Consider the following 17,120-nt stretch of genomic DNA (forward strand, 5'->3'; position numbering starts at 1 on the left):
AACCACACCATTGTTTTTCTTGTGAAATTCTCAATACGTTTGATGTGTCACATGACCCTCTTCCCATTGAAAAAAATAAAGTTGGATTCAAAATGTGCCACAAACAGGAAGTTAATATCACCAACCATTCCCATTTTATTTGGGTGTATCCATATGTGTGTGTGTGTGTATATATATATATATATATATATATATATATATATATATATATATATATATATATATATATAGGTAGATCTCGCTGTTGTCTGAAGAAAACCTTGTATCTCCAAAATGGAAACTTTACAGGAGAAGGGAAAAACCCACTTCACTTTTAATGTAAGTCAATGGAACCAGACATATTTCCAAGTCATTTTGGGCTGTTTCTTTTGGCCCATTTATAATGAAATTTACACATAATGTAAATGGTAACGGTTTCTTTGAAATTATGTCAAAAACTGAAAAATGACAAAAATCGAAGTACCTGGTTTTCTTCCAACAGCAACAATATATGCGTGTGTGTGTGTGTGTGTAGAGAGAGAGAGAGAGAGAGAGCTGCATTCTTACGGTCTTAACATGTGCTTTTGTGCACTTGTGATATGTTCGGAAATATGTCATGTCAGTGTGAGCTACTGCAAAACCACAAATCACAAGTGTGGACATTTATTGTCCAGTTGAGCTACAGTCCAGGCAATTAAATTAAACCCTTCCAGTTTCTGCTGTCAGTAAAAAACAAGAAAATGATGAACCTCAGTCAAAACAAAATTTTGCTTTGATTGCACTGTACTTTTCCATTTTGGCCCAGTGGTTTTATTAAAGGTTGGTGACTAAGTCTGGATTGAAAGAAGAACTACATTATTATTTTATCTTCATTTCACCCTTTATCACTTTCCTTATTGTTGTGTACTTTTTTGGACTTAAGATGGTTTTATAGTTAAAGTGAAGTTTTTGTAGCCAAAGGAATGTCTTGTTTAAAAAAACAAACAAAAGAACTACTTTTTAGCTGATTCATAAAAAAAAGTCCCTTTGAAATTAAAACTGAATATAATAGTTCCTTAAAACTGAAATAATAGTTCCTTACAAACTACATGCTTAGATGTTTCTCATTTTTTATTAGTCTAGTAAAAGCACCTTGAATCCTACAAGTTTGCACTTTGTTGTGTTTTATGGATATGGGCCGGCATTCCCCAAGTATCCCCTGGTGTGACAAACATGAAAGTGAAATGTGACAGAAAGATTACTCACCTAATATGACTGAAATCCAGGGGTGGAAAAAATACAGACAAACTAAAGTACTGTGTCAAAATCCTACTTAGTTAAAATAGAGGTATGGAGCCAAATATATATTTGAATCAAAAAGAATCAGCAATTAAACATACACAAATATACAGTTGCATGCAAAAGTTTGAAGATCCCTTGCTAAATTCCATGTTGTTGATTTTCTAAGTGAAAATAACACATTCTCTAGAGAGAACTTAAATGTGGCTTGTGGCTTGTTTGGCTGAGAATTAGTCCATTAAGTTGCTGAGAATTAACATACTGGGGAAAAAAATATTAATTTAGCAGATGCTCTTATCCAGATCAACTTACAAAAGGTGCTTTGTCTATCTAGAAAAAGAATCCATGCTAGTTACAAATAGGTTAGAGAGAAAACTAGTCCTGAGCTCAGATACTGCTAGAAACGAAAGGCAATGTTGATACCTAGAGAAAAGAAACAGAGTTAAACACAGTGTAGTGCAATATGATACATTACAATGACTACTTAACTCAGTGCTGACTTAAGTGCTGTATAAAGAAATGTGTCTTCAGTCTGCGTTTGAAGACCGTTTGGACAGCCAGTGGAAGTTCTTTCCACCACCTGGATGTCAATACAGAGAAAAGTATTGATGCTTGTCTTCCACGCATCTTGAAGGATGGTGGGTCAAGCTGAGCTGTACTGGAAGCTTGAAGAGCTCAGGTTTTGACCATTGCCATCATATATAAATTACATCATTTTATATTGCCATCAAATATAAAATGTTTATTTTTTCCAGTATGTTAAATTCAGCAAATAAACGACAAGTGTACTTTAAAATATGCAGAAGTGTCATATTTGCATATGACTGTATGAAGGTAAATAGTACATCCTTAAATAAATACAAGGTTATTAAAAAGGAGCTAGTCTTCACACAAAAGGCTCCAACACCCCCCAAGACCCTGAGGGAGAAGCGGCTTAGAAAATGGATGGATGGATGGATAGTCTTCACACACATACAAATTACCATATCTGTGTGCAGTTTTATTATATACTATTAGAAATTTGGTTGGATATTTAATTTTTTAAGACACAAAACACTGTGTTAAGAAAAAAAACCATGTCCCGGCTGGTAATGCAGTACAATTAAGTATTTTCCACACCTGTTGAAATTTCCAAAACATGGAATGCATCATGAGAAAATTGACCAATAAAGTCTTGTGTCATTCTGTAGTTGGCGTCATGCCTTTATTAGGAACTCCAGGTCTAAACAGATTCTTTTTTGGGGAAAAATGAATAGTGTTTTTGAAAAATGCTGCTATCGTGCCTTGTGGTGAATAAAAACCTGATACATGATACATTTTATTGTACATATTTACTCAGAATGGCACTGAATTCTTTGAGTTATGAGGCTGTTAAGCAGCTAATATGTGTGCAAACAGTGTTGCATATTGAAGTGACATAAGACTTACCACACCAAAAATACCCTCACAGACTTTGCCAAATGTGGTACTTAAAGAGAAATTCCAATATTTTTTCAATATTTCTCCATACTTAAATGGATAAGAGTAGGGTAAAATGCTCCATTCTGGTGGCACTTATTGAGTCAGAATTGTTCACAATGGTGGTAATAGGAACCAGACGTCCACCTTTAAAAGCTCTCTCACTCAAAGTTATTATATGAAATGGTTATACATATGCTGCCTGATGTCTGAGGCATTGTTTTGTGATAAAGTTTTGGTTTAAAATGTATTTTAATCCATTTAATTTAATCCAGGCACGGTGGTTAGCGCTGTCGCCTCACAGCAAGGAGGGTCTGGGTTCGATTCCCCTGCCGGGTGACTGGGGTCCTCTCTGTGTGGTGTTTGCATGTTCTCCCCATGTCTGCGTGGGTTTCCTCCGGGTTCTTCGGTTTCCTCCCACAGTCCAAAGACATGCAGTCAGGCCAATTGGACATGCTACATTGCCCCTAGGTGTGAGTGTGTGTGTGATTGTGTATGTCTGTCTGTCTGCCCTGTGATGGGCTGGCGACCTGTCCAGGGTGTATCCTGCCTTCTGCCTGATGACTGCTGGGATAGGCTCCAGCACCCCACCGTGACCCTGATGGAGAAGCGGCTTAGTAAACGGATGGATGGATAATTTAATCCATTCATAGAGGAGCACTGAAACAAAATATTTTTTTCAGATTCATGACTGTTTTACCATCATAAGGGAAAAATATTTGAAAAATAGGTGGAATTCCCCTTTAAGAGGCTTTAGACTTAAGTTTGAGTAGCTGGTGTTGGTACAAATCATAATGATACCATAGCCATCCATCTGGGAGACCAAGAGAGCACAACTAACTCTTTTCATTGGTGCTGACCAATTGTGAGTGTTTACCAGCTCATGCACACAGACCCGTGCATGGCTGAAAAACTTGATTTCAATGATTAGGATGGGGTGTCTATATATTTTTAGCCATATAATATAGCAGTTCAATAATATGACCTATCAGACCTAGAATGGGTCATACTGAAGAGCTCAGCAACTTTAAACATGGATTGTAATGTTTACAAAGTTTGGTGGAGGGATAATGGTCTAGGGTTGTTTTTCAAGGTTTGGGCTTGGACCTTTAGTTCCAGTGAAGGACAATGTAAATGCTACAGCAAACAAACATTTTAGACAATTATAGGCTTCCAGCTTTGTGGCAGCAGTCTGGGTAGTGGCCTTAAACCCAGGGAACACCTTTAGGATGACTTGGGAGCCAGGCCTTCTCATCCAACATCTGTGCCTGACCTCAGAAATTCTCTTTTGACTGAATGGGCACATATTCCCACAGAAACACAACAAAATGTTCTGGAAAGCCTTCCCAGAATTAGAGGCTGCCCGCACAGGATGGCAGCTCCATATTAATGCCCATAGTTTTGGAATGGGCTGTCCAACAAGTTCATACAGGTTTGATGGTCATGAAGTACATGATGGTCATGAAGCTAGTGTCAAGGTCCACTCTGATAATATTGTAGTTTTTATGTTGCTAGATCTTTGTAATTAAGAATTGTGCGAAAAAGACTGTGTGGAACCGACTTTAGGACTCAGAATCTACCCCGAATCCACCCTCATACCACCAAGCTCTATCTGCCGCGATTCAATTGGTTAGTAGTGTTCCAACTCCTGCGCTACGATTGGTTGATCCAAAGCTCGCTTGTACACTCAAGGGTTTTTTGGCACACCTATATTCAGGCAAACCCGGTCTGCCGTAACAGATCGTCATCTGCGCTTTGATTGGCTAAGAGCTTTGCCCTCACAAGCTACTAGCCAATCCTGTCGCAGGAGGACGGGAGTTGTCGGAATACTGGTGTGGGGGAAAACAAAACCCAGCAGCGGAAAGAAATGTTCGATTTGGAAAGATTAACAACTGACACGAACTAACCTTTACTAGGTCTGTCTAACTATTTAACTCTTAATATCGGAGCTAACTAGTAAAGCAATATCTGTAAAAGTGAAAAAGTTCTCGAGATATTTTCCCCGTCGAAGTTTTCCGAGTAGAAGCGAAGAAGAACGAGTAACAAAACCGCGAAAGCAACGTCAGTTTTGACAGTCAGAGTGAAGAAATGTACTCGCAAAAATGTCGAATATAGGTCTGCGGGATGATTTAAATGTCCCTTTTAACAACTAGTGACCTTTTCAAACCTCCCTGGTTAGTTTTAGGGCGTTTACACGGCGCGTCTAAGCTAAAGCTAATGTAGTGTTAGCCGGCAAGTAGAGTAAATTTAGCGCTACAAAATGAGACAGCTGGCAAGCTAGTTAGCTTTACGATGTATAATAAATACAGTAGAATAACTTATTTTGTAAAAGTCGCTTCTAAGTCGTTTTTATGTGGTAGAGGAGCTTACTTGCCAACGTCACAAACCGGTTAGTCTCTGTTCAGTAGGTTTTAAGGCAGTCAGAACTCAACGACTGCGTCCAAACAAGCTTGATAACTAACTAGCGTTAGTTAGCTAACTTCGTCAAAAAAACTACAGGGGAAAGTAGAGTCTGAGTTGTTCGTTGTTTTTGTTTGTCGGCATTCCCGTTTTGCCGTCCTCCGTGGCAGGGACTGATGTCCCGGAGGCGGTTGGAGAGCCGCGGGCTGGCGGCGGGGCTACTGGGGGACGTTCAGACCGCCATCCTGACGGAGCCACTGGACAGTTTGTACCACATCACCGGAGAACTGGGCAGGTCAGTCACTTAGCCACCATTCGCTTTGGAGACTTGTACAGCTTCTCTTTTTAAGACTTGTCTAACATGTCTCACTAAATGAAGCTGAAGTCAGCTCCTTGCTCCGATTTTTCACTTTCACCTTAAATGGTGCAAGATTTTAACTTCTGCACCTATTAAGGTGGAACGGGAGAATTCCAGCAAGAAGCGGGCGAACAGGAAGCCAACTTCAGCCTCGTTATCACTGATATGTTTTTAACTTCTCGACGTTTTCGAAAGTTTCTTAGAGGTATGTGGCCTTTCCATTAAATGCGATCCATTTTGTTTACATCACAACCATTTAGTTATAGAGATTTTGTTTTTAAAAATCAGTGGAGTTCCACTTTAACTACCACATTTTGCAAAGTCTGTCTGGTATTTTTGTGAGGTCAGTCTTATGATGTCATAATTATGCTGTTTTCTTTTTTATTGGTGGGGTTCCTTTTTAAAGAGGACCGTTTTTTCTTCAAAATTTAATTGTAATGTGATTTAGATGTAAACAAAATCAGTTACAATGGTGTGGTGTGAAATTCTCCATTTTACAGAACCTTTCAAAGTCAGTTTGGGTGATGGGAACCAGACATCCACCTCTAAAAGCTTCCTCACAGGTGCCTAAAGTGGTTATGAGTATGCTGCCTGATGTGAGATATTACTTTGTGAATAATTGTTTATCTAAAATGTTTTTTTGATCATGGTGGACTGGTCATCTTAAATAGTAAATAAAATGTATATATTTGCATCACTGATGTCATTGACCCCTTGTACCTATCGCCACCACTGTCATGAGTCTCTGCAATGAACCATTTTATACTAGACCACTCTGAAGGACTTTGTTTCTATCTTAACCACCAAATTGCACACAATTCATTTTTAAGACCCCTTAATCAACAAGAAGTCACCTGTAAAATGAGCTGTCAAATCAGTTGTCCATAGAGTTAAATCTTTAACGTTTAGTGGAGGTTGTTTTTTTATTATTGGTAAATACAGATTTTGATGAAGTGACACTTCCTCAATTGCATGATGGAGAACTGCCCTGCTAAAAGGCAGTTCACTGCACTCTATACCAGGATCATTGTGGTAGTACTGATGTCAACCACCAACGGCAATAACTGATTCACCACACATGCAGCTACTGGAATGTAGTGTTCCCAAAACATTCTGCTACAACCCAGTCAGCCTCCTCCAGGTTTACTTTTCTTGTCTTTCAGATACTACAATAAACCACCATATTTAACATTAAAATGCCCAATTTTTTCCGATCTTCATGCACCTCTTATTCGAAGACAAGCTTGTGCATGCAAAGCCCTTTCATAAATACATGATTACAGTCCACTCAAACACATACACATCATACCAGCTCAAAGAGTGCGATGGACAAAGGAAGAAACCAACATCAGTTCCCCTTTCACAGCATTCTCACAGTCTAACTTCCCACTTTAGTTTCCTTCCTCCTTAAAACCATGGCACGCTTGTGTACATACACATTCGTCATGCTCCACTCCAATCTTGAATGCTAAAGGAGGACAGTGAGGCCCAGACTAGCCAGCATATTGTTTCTGAACCAGTGTAGCAAATGAGCTCTGAATTCATTAGCACCGGATGTGAGGAGACACTTGGTCAGAAAAAGGGCCTCACCATATCTACTAATTGTAGCATAGTAATCTTAATTAGGATTCATATAATTATCTAAAATCACCCAGCAAGAGAGTGCCACTCATTGACCCTAAAAGCCAAGAAGCATCTGAAGCCTAGACATACACTCTTAAAAATGGTTCTTTACCAGAAACACCCCCACAAAACATTCAAATGCATAAATGGTTCTTTGCATGGTCAAATGGTTTTTCTCTGTGATGAAAACCCTGTTGATTTATAAGAGAGAGAGATTGAGAGAAGAAGTTTGTTGAGAAGCTACCTGTTAGTTGTCTCTGCTACAGACTGTAATTCACTTTAATACCAGCTTTACCACATGGTTTTGGATAAAAAACCTACATGGTTTTCCAAAGGCATCTGTAGCTGAATTTGAGAGTGTCTCTGCTATAACGACAGAAAACCTCTTGTTTTTTTAACATGTGAAGTACATAGACATGGCTTTGAAAATTAATTGCAGTCTGAAGTTTGCTGTTAGCATGCAAGCTGCCACAAACCCTGAACAGAAGGAGCTCATTAGCGCACGCTTGCAGTAACATCTGTTATAATGACAAGTGAAGTCAATTTGGAAAGATGTAAGGTTACTCAGTATATTATTAATTTTTAATTAAAACAGGAAAAGTTTTAACAAGTGTATAAACTAAGAATAGAAGAACTAAATCAGCACACCACATATATTGGGTGAAAGATGGGCCATATAATTGATAATTGATAGTATATTGATAAATAATCACTCACTGTTTTAAGATATCACCCAGGCCTAATCTGCAACACTAAAACCTTTAAAACCTTCACTCAAGCATATAAATAGGCTGACAAATAATGTTACACCAACAGGAAAAACATATATACTTGATATAATTGTACACTTTTTGAGTGTACATAAATGTTAATTATACTTTATAATAATAAAGTTCAATAAGCACCATGTTTTTGTGTGTGCCGTGTGTTTTACCAACTGTAATAAGCACAGACCAAGTCTATAATTATACTTGCAGCATCGCACCCATCACTGTTTATTTTTAAATGCTGACAGTAATAGATTTAACCACATGTGAACTCAAATGTGAAATGTGTTTATATTACAATTAATAGGGTAATGGTGGTGACAGGAACCAGGAGGTACAAGTTCTACAATGCAAATGTAGCCATTTTATTTGTTTTCTAAAACAATCAGTGAATGCATTCTCTGTGTAATCCTGGTAAAGGTAAATTAGTGTTAAATGAAAAAATAAAAAGCTTTTTGCTTTAAAACACCTTGCATTTACCTGTCTGCCAGAACATTTTCTAAAATGGTGTTCAAAATCTGATCATAAAACAAGAAAGTAGACAGCGTATTCATAGAAGACGGTATTCACTAAATTCATATCTGTTTAATGTAATAGCTTTTTGTCAGGGGGCTTTTTAGAGGGTAATATCCGGTTCCTGTCACCATCACTGTGAACAATTTTGACTCAGCAAGTTTCTCTAGAACGGTGCATTTCACACCAAACCACTCTAAATGACTCTGTTTACTTCTTAAATTGAATTACACAGACAAAACAAATTGGTGGTATTCCCCTTTAACACAATGAGAGCAGGTATGTTGGGAGAAAATGTTAAGCAGCGAAACTACACAGTGTACACTGCTTGGGAATGTAACATCATGATACAGTATCTTATGAGTGATCCATCGTTTTGGCAGGATTAGTCTGTCATCTAGACCAGTGTTTCCCAAGCCTACTTCCTGGAGGCCCACTAATGGGCACACTTTAGTTGTTTCCTTGATTTAGCTCACTTTTTTGGAGTTTTTAATTGGTTGGTAATGAGCTGATAAGTTGGGTCAGGTGTGTTGGGGACAGGGAAAACCAAAATGTGCAAAGCAGAGGGTCTCCAGTACCAGAGTTGGGTCTGGTTCTGAGTAGTTAAGTGACATTTCCTTTCCTGTCTGCTTTCCTTGATTTTGCCTGATCTTGTGCTGGCCAAAATAGTTTGCAAACCCTATAAAGAAAACAAATATAGTGTTGGCATTTTTTTTTAATTTGAACTTTTTTCTCTGATGATATTGGGTTCTTCCAGAAAGTGGACCCAAAATGTTCATAACATGCATTATATTAAAGAAAAAAGATTTACATGCATTATTTTGCCCAAAAAACAAACACCCAAACAACACACATTGGGTTCACGCAATCAGAATCAAATCCAAAGCAAATCCAAATCACTGACTGTGACACTGTTTAAAGTTTTCTTTCTCTCTCAGGGGGAAGTTTGCAGTTGTAAAGAAATGTGTGGAGAAGACTACGGGTAAAGTGTTTGCCGCAAAGTTTGTACGGAAGCGGCGGCGGGGTCGTGACTGCAGGGCTGAGGTGATCCATGAGATGGCAGTGCTGGAGGTGTCCAGGAATAACCCCCGTATGATCAACCTACATGCAGCTTACGAGACCGAGCACGACATTGTACTGCTGCTGGAATAGTGAGTGTTATGGGGCCTCAAATATAGCACCAGGGCTGTTCATTACAGAATTTGCTGTCTTTATTAAAGAGTGGACACATTTGAGGTGTGCATTTATGTGTCTGTTTATGTTCCCTCTAGTGCGGCAGGTGGCGAGATATTTGACCACTGTATATCCGATGAACTGCTGTCCGAGTTTCAGATCATCCGTCTAATCCGACAGACTCTAGAAGGCATCCACCTTTTGCACCAGAGTAGTGTTGTTCACCTTGACCTTAAGGTCAGTTAATACCTCAGCTACCAGCTTCTCCTTTTCACTTATTCATTACTACATGACCCTAAGCAGCTACTTTGATATTATAAACACAAAATCCCATGACTGCACACTGACCTTGTACTTTGCTTCACAAAATACAGTAGTAGTTGTAATGTCCATTAGTAAGAAGTGTAAACCTCACACTTGGCTTCAAGGAAAAGTTTTCTTTGACTTTCAGCCTCAGAACATTTTGCTGACCAGTTTAAGTCCTTTGGGAGACATTAAGATTGTGGATTTTGGACTGGCACGCAAGCTGGGATCAGCTGGAGAGCTGCGAGAGATCTTGGGTACACCTGAGTACGTAGGTAAGCTTAGTCTCTAATATTCAAGTTACTTTGTTGGTTTTCAGTTACTAACCGTAAGCCCCTCTGTTGCTGCACATTTTATCTGCCATATCTCAACTCTGTCCATCAATGGTAAATGACCATCAATGATTGGATATTATTTGGATGGTGTACTGTTCTCAGCACAGCAGTGATATCACTATGTTAGTGACAGTGGTACTGATACGAATGCATCAAGCACAGCTTCGATGTTACATTGCTACAATGCAATTATTGCTGTATGCTGGTAGACAGAAAGAGATAGTTGCCTAATTTAAGGATATTCCACCATATATGGCCAAAAGTGGCATAAAAAATATAATGTCACTGCTGCTGGGAAGTGGTGACACATAGTGAAACTTTGCCATGGCTGTTGTGTATGCAAAGTTCGCTCTAGAGTCAGCTTGTAACACCATTGCAACAGATCTTTTCTACCTAAAGTTTTACTAGCCTGTATTTTTTGATGTTGTACTTTTACATTTTTAACCAGCTCCAGAGATCCTGAACTATGAGCCCATCACCACAGCCTCAGATCTCTGGTAAGTTTGTAAGCCATTTATTTAAAAAGCTGTATGGCTGAAGCTGCATGATATGCAGAAAGTGTCACATTATAATATTTCCTTTCCAAATTGCAAATGCAATATGTATTCAAATGTAGCTGCATGCTTATATTTATATATTACATGGTAAATGTTGTGACTGTTTTTGACAAAACAGTTATAGACATTTGTTAGAAAAGAACATTCACAGAGTGTTCATCTGGAGCATGAGATCTTATGAGGTCTTAATTAGGAGTGTCAAACATAGTTTGTGTCAGGGTACAGCAAGATTAGCATTTTTCCTGATCGAACACTCCAATTTGAGTTAATGAAGGAATTGCTATTAAGCTGATGAGAATCAGGAGGGTTTAATGCGGCAGAATGTTTAACTCTACAGAGCTACTGCAGACTCACTTTGACATCTTTGGTCTCAATTATTGTGCTGCACTAAACAAGACAGTTGTTGATTGCAATGCATCAGAATACTTATGAACTTTTAAGTGAGCCACATAAGCCATCATGAGAACACACACACACACATTTTCTAAACCGCTTCTCCCTCAGGATCGCGGGCGGTGCCATCATGTGCAAAACCTTATTTTTGTTTACCTTCTTTTATTTTCTTTGTGTGAATATCAGGAGTGTTGGTGTAATCACCTACATGCTCATAACTGGAGAGTCTCCCTTTGCTGGCGAGGACAAGCAGCAGACCTTCCTGAACGTCTCTCAGGTGAACGTGGACTACAGCAAAGAAGCCTTCTCCAGAGTGTCTGAGCTGGCTGTGCATTTCATCAGAAAATTACTGGTCAAGGCACCAGAGTGAGTTTCTGTCTGTCGGTGTTGGGCACAATACTTTACAAAAGTAATAATGGCCTGACTAGAGTGATAAATCAGTTAGTAATCTTATTGTTACTGAGCTGGTAGCCATGCAGAGCTGTGTTACTCGGCTCATACAGACGAGCTATGTAAAGTGTTTGTAAAGGTAACATTTCTAAACACTGAAGAATGCATGTCTTCTGTTGTTGAGAACAGTTCAGAACTTCATTATGTCTGAAGCTTTATAGGCCTGTCAGAATATTGGTTATGTCTGTGCCTCAATGAAGTTAAACATTTACTTTCCTTTATTAAGTCAAAGACTGTTTAGACATGGCATTTTAAAGTCACTCAGAACCAGGCTTGTATCATACTATCGCTTTTTTTTTCAGATTTTCTGATGTACATGTTGTGTAACAATCTCACACCAGTCACAAAGCTGCATGTAAAAGACTAAGATCTACCAATTTCATCACCCCAAAGAGTTTCACAGGACTCTTTGTGGATGTTCTGACTGATGTAATCTATTTGAGAATACTGAGCTATGCTTGGACCAGTCTTACAACTTCATGACCTGCTTATCCAGATTGTCAGTCAAAACATTCAAAAATAGCATGAAAGGCAGCATCATTGTGAAACAATACACATGACTACTGCACAAATGTGTAAGTGAACCTTCATTTAAGATCATGTGGTCCTGCAATAGAGAAAAGGTGACGGCCACAAATTGAATAATTTTCTCATTGGCACAAATTCGACTTGGTGCCAGTATTTGGTAGTTCTATGTACAATGATATTAAATACGCACAGCAACATCAGAGTGGACCCTTTAAAATAACATCACTGCAGTTCAGATAGACTCTGCTTTTACAACCTCTCACTACATTGTCACATTCTGAGCACTTCCCTCCTCTGACCTGTTCAGAGCAAGTCAACATTCACAGTAAGCGACACAAGACAAACGTTCATTTATTTGTACTAAGGGGAAAATGTTTGAAGTTTTTTTTTCTGAGCGAAAATATTACCTTAGTCACATTTTCTCTGACACAGTACAATATAGGTTCACTTTTACATTTGTGATTGTGTTTATTTTTGTGTAATTTTATTTAGAACCATAATGAAGCTGTTTTTGTTTTTGGCTTTTTTAGGTTGATGCTAATTTAAGAAGAGAAAAGCCTTTAAGGTGCTAGTACAAATGAGCATTATTGTAGCAGTGCATAAATAACACCTTGTTAAAAAAACAAAAAAAAAAACCACAATAAGAACTCCAACCCCAACTAGGCCGTATCATAACTATAAACACAGAGAACATCATTGTGTGGAGTTTTGATTTTTATTCTTAATCATATTTTTCAATGATTATTTTATTGTTCATATTGGGCATGTATAACCACTTACATGGCACTGCTTTTTAAAAATGGGATTGAGAAATGTAGTTATGTTGAATAATCGTAAACCATAAGAAAAGCTTTGGTAATTATCGTGGTATAAAATGTAGTCAGACCTAAATGTGGGTGATCTTTGTGCGTGAAGTTTGATTTTTTTTTTTTTTTTTTTGCCATCTTGCCCACCCCCAGCTTGAACATGCTAATACTGTATTTAGCTGCCTAACATATTGTACACTAGACAAAAAGGCAAAAAGAGGGTACCACACTCGTAATGTAAAAATAAAACGTTTAAAAATATCACCATGCTTTTGATCTAGATCCCAACCAGAAAAATCACTTCAAATCGTAAAAGCTTGTCAGAAGGGGCAAATCTGGGTAAAAGTCAATCTAAATGGTTTAGTGCAGTACCGGTTTACCCGGCCTTAAACTGTTTACTCTACCTTTTAATAGAGACCGTCCCAGTGCTGCAGACTGCCTGAGCCACCCCTGGCTGTGGCAGCAGTGTCCAGGCTCTGAACCTGTTCCCCCCAGCCCACGGACCCCCCGAGAGAGGAGTGGTGGCAGCAAGTGGGCTGCCCCACATGAGGACGCAGAGGACAAGGAGAACATCCTGGACTCATCGCCGCATGCCAAAAGGTTCCGCTTCGAGGAGGACGTGCAAGCTGCAAGAGAAGGAACCACTGAACAGTTTTAAAGTGGAAAGTGCAAAAATACACACATTCCTTAACTGATTCTTTTTTCTTTTATCCACCTGTGTATTCAATCTGGCACCACCAGCAACTTGCTTCTCTCCTCTTAAATCTTAATATAAATCTTCTGGCCACACCAAAGATAATTTGTTGGCGATACAACAGATTTCTAAATCACTGGGTTATATTCATCTCAATATTTGTGCAGCTCCTTTTCTGTTTGATCTGTGATTTTTATATGTTTTAATGTCTTCTAGTATCTGCTTTTTTCTGTGGGAAAATTATTTATTTGAGGATTATTCCAATAAGGTGCCTGTAGTGTGTTTTAAAGTAAAAGAAAAAGATGATTGGCCAGTATTAGGCAATGTTTTAATGGTGCACATAAAAAAGGGACCAGAAATGTCAGGTTTCTTCCAGTTTTTCAGACTGAGCATTCTGGATCACTGTATGCTGGAAATCAGGGGAAGCTATAATCATGCTTTTAGAAATAAACAGGCCATTGTATTAGATTGCTCCTTGTACTAGCAGTATTTTCTGCAAACAAAACTGCCTTCCTGTGGCTCAGCGCTCAGTTTATGTGTGAATTTGTGTATTTCTGCCCTTAGGAACACAACATAAGCAGGCTTTATGGTGTGACTCAAATTAAGTCACACGCTGCACCCCAGAGTGTTCAGATGCATTTTCACAGTCGTCACTTCCTCTTAGTCACTAGTGACTATGAAGAAATGCCTTAAAGCACTTAATCCCTTGTCATTTGCTTGCCTTCCCCTTTGTCTGTGCTCATTTATTTGTAGCTCTTACATAACACCAAGAGCAGTCTTTCAACTTCTGAACTTGTGTTACTTCTTTAACTCCATCTCTATAGAGCACAGCAGTTTGATTAAGCAAACAGGAGATAGGGAATGCCATAGGGCAAACAACTAGTCATGAAATTATAGCTCTGTGCACTTGGCTGGTGTACATCAGGGTTTTTTGACTTCTCGGACAACTTCTTTACGCACAGTGTCTCAGGGTTAGCTCTATAGCTGCACAGCTCATTGATGCAGGTTTCTCGTGCCTCTGTTTTGCTTCATACATTTGCACTATATCCTCCAAAATAAGTGAGTTTGCTGAATTTGGATTGACATGCACGGTGAATTTGATTGTGCTTGGCAACATACAGATCTTTTCATAGTCTCAGTATTTGAGCAGCTCCTTTTCTACACTATTGAAAAAGATGGTTTTTCAAAGGGTCTAAATAGAATCAGTGTCTTTACCAAAAAAAACATATTCATGCTTAAAGGGCTCTTTGCATTGGGAAATTGTTCTTCAAATTAATGAAGAATGTGTTGTATATGGTTCTATGTTGAATGTTTTTTTTTTAAAGGGTTCTGTGGTTAACAGTAGAAGAACCCTTTTTAGTGCAGTATAGCAGCATATACACCATGTTCTGAATATTCAGTCTGTAAAAAACATTTAATGATTCATATGGTTCTTTGAGTGTTCATGGTTCTATATAGAACTATTGACCTTCCTAAAGAACTGTCTTTTATAAAAAAGGGCAGGGGTGAAATCCAATGTTCATGGTTCCATTCTTTTGATTGAAATTATTGTTATGGTATGTTGAAGTTCTGAATAGTGATGAACAGAGACATGTGGGACAGTGATGGATATTTGTAAGATATTGGCTGCTGGTACTGGTGCAAAGTTGGAAATGATAAGCTGATGTTATGAAAGTGAAGGGAGGTTCACTTGTGAACTTAAAGTTTTATGTTAATGTTCTTGCATGCTAATGTGAGTTCTTGAACATTTATCTGTGTAGTCTAGGTTGACCTGTTGAATTTTGGATTTGGAAGGTCAGCACAGTTTAGTCAGTTTAGCTCAAAAACTAGAACCTGGTCAGCTTTGGAGTTTAATCAGATGTGTTTGAGCAGACAAATCTCTAAACTGCTGGACTGACTTTCTAGGTCCAAAATTGGATTCCCTGACCTTGTCGATGGTGCTACCAGCCAATTTGGTTTATACTTGGTGATGCTGTTTGACAGAAATGAATCTGGTTTGAGTGTCACGTGTCAGAATGTAGTATCCCAAGGCTAAAGAAATGAAAGTGATATGAATGTGAAGTTTCTGGAAGTGATGAACATCACGAAAGATCTCATTTCATCTTTTATCAGCATGGTGCTGTTGAAGTGGAAGTGTTTTAAACTGGAAATGTTAGTAATTCAGGCTTTGAGGTTGAGCCCCTTTGCTGTATTTGCTCTGTTGGTGTAAGAAGGTTTGAAGAAGGCATTTGTGTTTGTTTGCTGTTGGTTTTCCTTGAGATGTCACCAGCCTGCATGCCGAAAAGGGCCATTGTGTCCAAGACAGGCATCTCCTGTCACGATGCAGTCACTGCATGTGGTCATCTTATAAAGGCCAAACTGAGAAAGCACCTCAGCTTTGTTTTGTTGAAACTGGAACTCAGCTAGTCTGTGTCTTTTGTTAGAGGCATGCCACCGTATATTGAGATGTATGTTTATTTTGAGATTTGATAACTTTTTATATCTATGTTGGAATTAAAATATTTAATTGGTTTGTAAATTCATTTTTGTATCTAGATTAAATGGGTTTAAAATATATTTTAATTCAGCTGGATATAGGTGTTCTGTATTGTTTTATTGTGCCATAGGGAAAGAATTGATATAACAGACATACGGGTTTTAGATTGCCATCGCAGTTGCACCAAATTCTGTGATTGATCATTCTTCAAATAAACATGATCAAATCCTTTTTGTTTGTATTTTCTTTTGCCATTCCTGTAATTGATTTGTGCTTAAAAGTGTCAGGAAATATTGCTTAGAGACAGTGGTGGGCGGTATGACGCAAGTATAACATCAGTATACTTTGAGACATTTTCTTGATGCACAGTATGGTCAATATTAAAAATCACTTTCCAACTGCATGTTTGATTAAAAAGAGAGCGTAATTAGTCCTGTTTAATTTAGTGCAAAACAGTGTGTGAAATGTTACATATAAGTCATTGTTACTTATTAGATTGATAGACCAATTGCAACCACAAGCTGCTGGGCCACAGATTTCTAGAATTACTTTATGTTCCAGTCTTACCCACCACCTGACATTCTATTGTAAAAGTAACTAACCGACCAAAGGCCGAACTAACCGTATGCAAAGGTAGGCAGCTGCCTAGAACCCCTATAAGCCAAATACTCCATGAAAAAGCTTATTAGATGTACTGTATTGATGCTCAACAACCTATTACAAAATATGTATATATACATTTTAAAAATTGCTGTTTGTAATTACTTAAAAGAAACGCAACAATTGTAATGTATCTCATCTGCCACAAAAATGGTTATAATGTACTATTCCATGTAATGACGTGATAAAAAAAACTGACGCTGTGCATATTAAAATATAAACAAAATGCAATGGTATATAAATCATTTAGATCCTATATTTCATTGACAATGGTACAAAGACAACTAATCAAATGTTGAAACTGAGAAATTTTATTCTTACTTGCAAAAAATATGCCCATTTTGAATTTGATGCCAATTTAACACATCC

General features: G+C 38.2%; 1 protein-coding gene across 1 annotated transcript; it reads left to right on the plus strand.

Annotated features, from left to right (window-relative positions):
• The first annotated feature begins 4,543 nt into the window (after positions 1–4,543).
• Positions 4,544–16,322, plus strand: stk17b (serine/threonine kinase 17b (apoptosis-inducing)). The gene is made up of 8 exons (XM_017695097.2): positions 4,544–4,631; positions 5,286–5,410; positions 9,315–9,527; positions 9,648–9,786; positions 10,001–10,127; positions 10,636–10,684; positions 11,324–11,503; positions 13,336–16,322. Exons 2-8 carry the CDS (start codon positions 5,292–5,294, stop codon positions 13,577–13,579), a joined length of 1,071 nt encoding a protein of 356 aa, XP_017550586.1. The 5' UTR covers positions 4,544–4,631; positions 5,286–5,291; the 3' UTR covers positions 13,580–16,322.
• The last annotated feature ends 798 nt before the right edge of the window (positions 16,323–17,120 follow it).

This window comes from Pygocentrus nattereri, chromosome 6 (genome assembly GCF_015220715.1).
Source record: "Pygocentrus nattereri isolate fPygNat1 chromosome 6, fPygNat1.pri, whole genome shotgun sequence".
Taxonomy (NCBI): Eukaryota; Metazoa; Chordata; class Actinopteri; order Characiformes; family Serrasalmidae; genus Pygocentrus; species Pygocentrus nattereri.

Excerpts from the sequence above, each read along its gene's own strand:
- stk17b (XM_017695097.2), top strand. The coding sequence starts at position 5,292 with ATGTCCCGGAGGCGGTTGGAGAGCCGCGGGCTGGCGGCGGGGCTACTG. Across the intron at positions 5,411-9,314 it reads ATCACCGGAGAACTGGGCAG|GGGGAAGTTTGCAGTTGTAA; the intron begins GTCAGTCACTTA and ends TTTCTCTCTCAG. Across the intron at positions 10,128-10,635 it reads GGGTACACCTGAGTACGTAG|CTCCAGAGATCCTGAACTAT; the intron begins GTAAGCTTAGTC and ends ATTTTTAACCAG.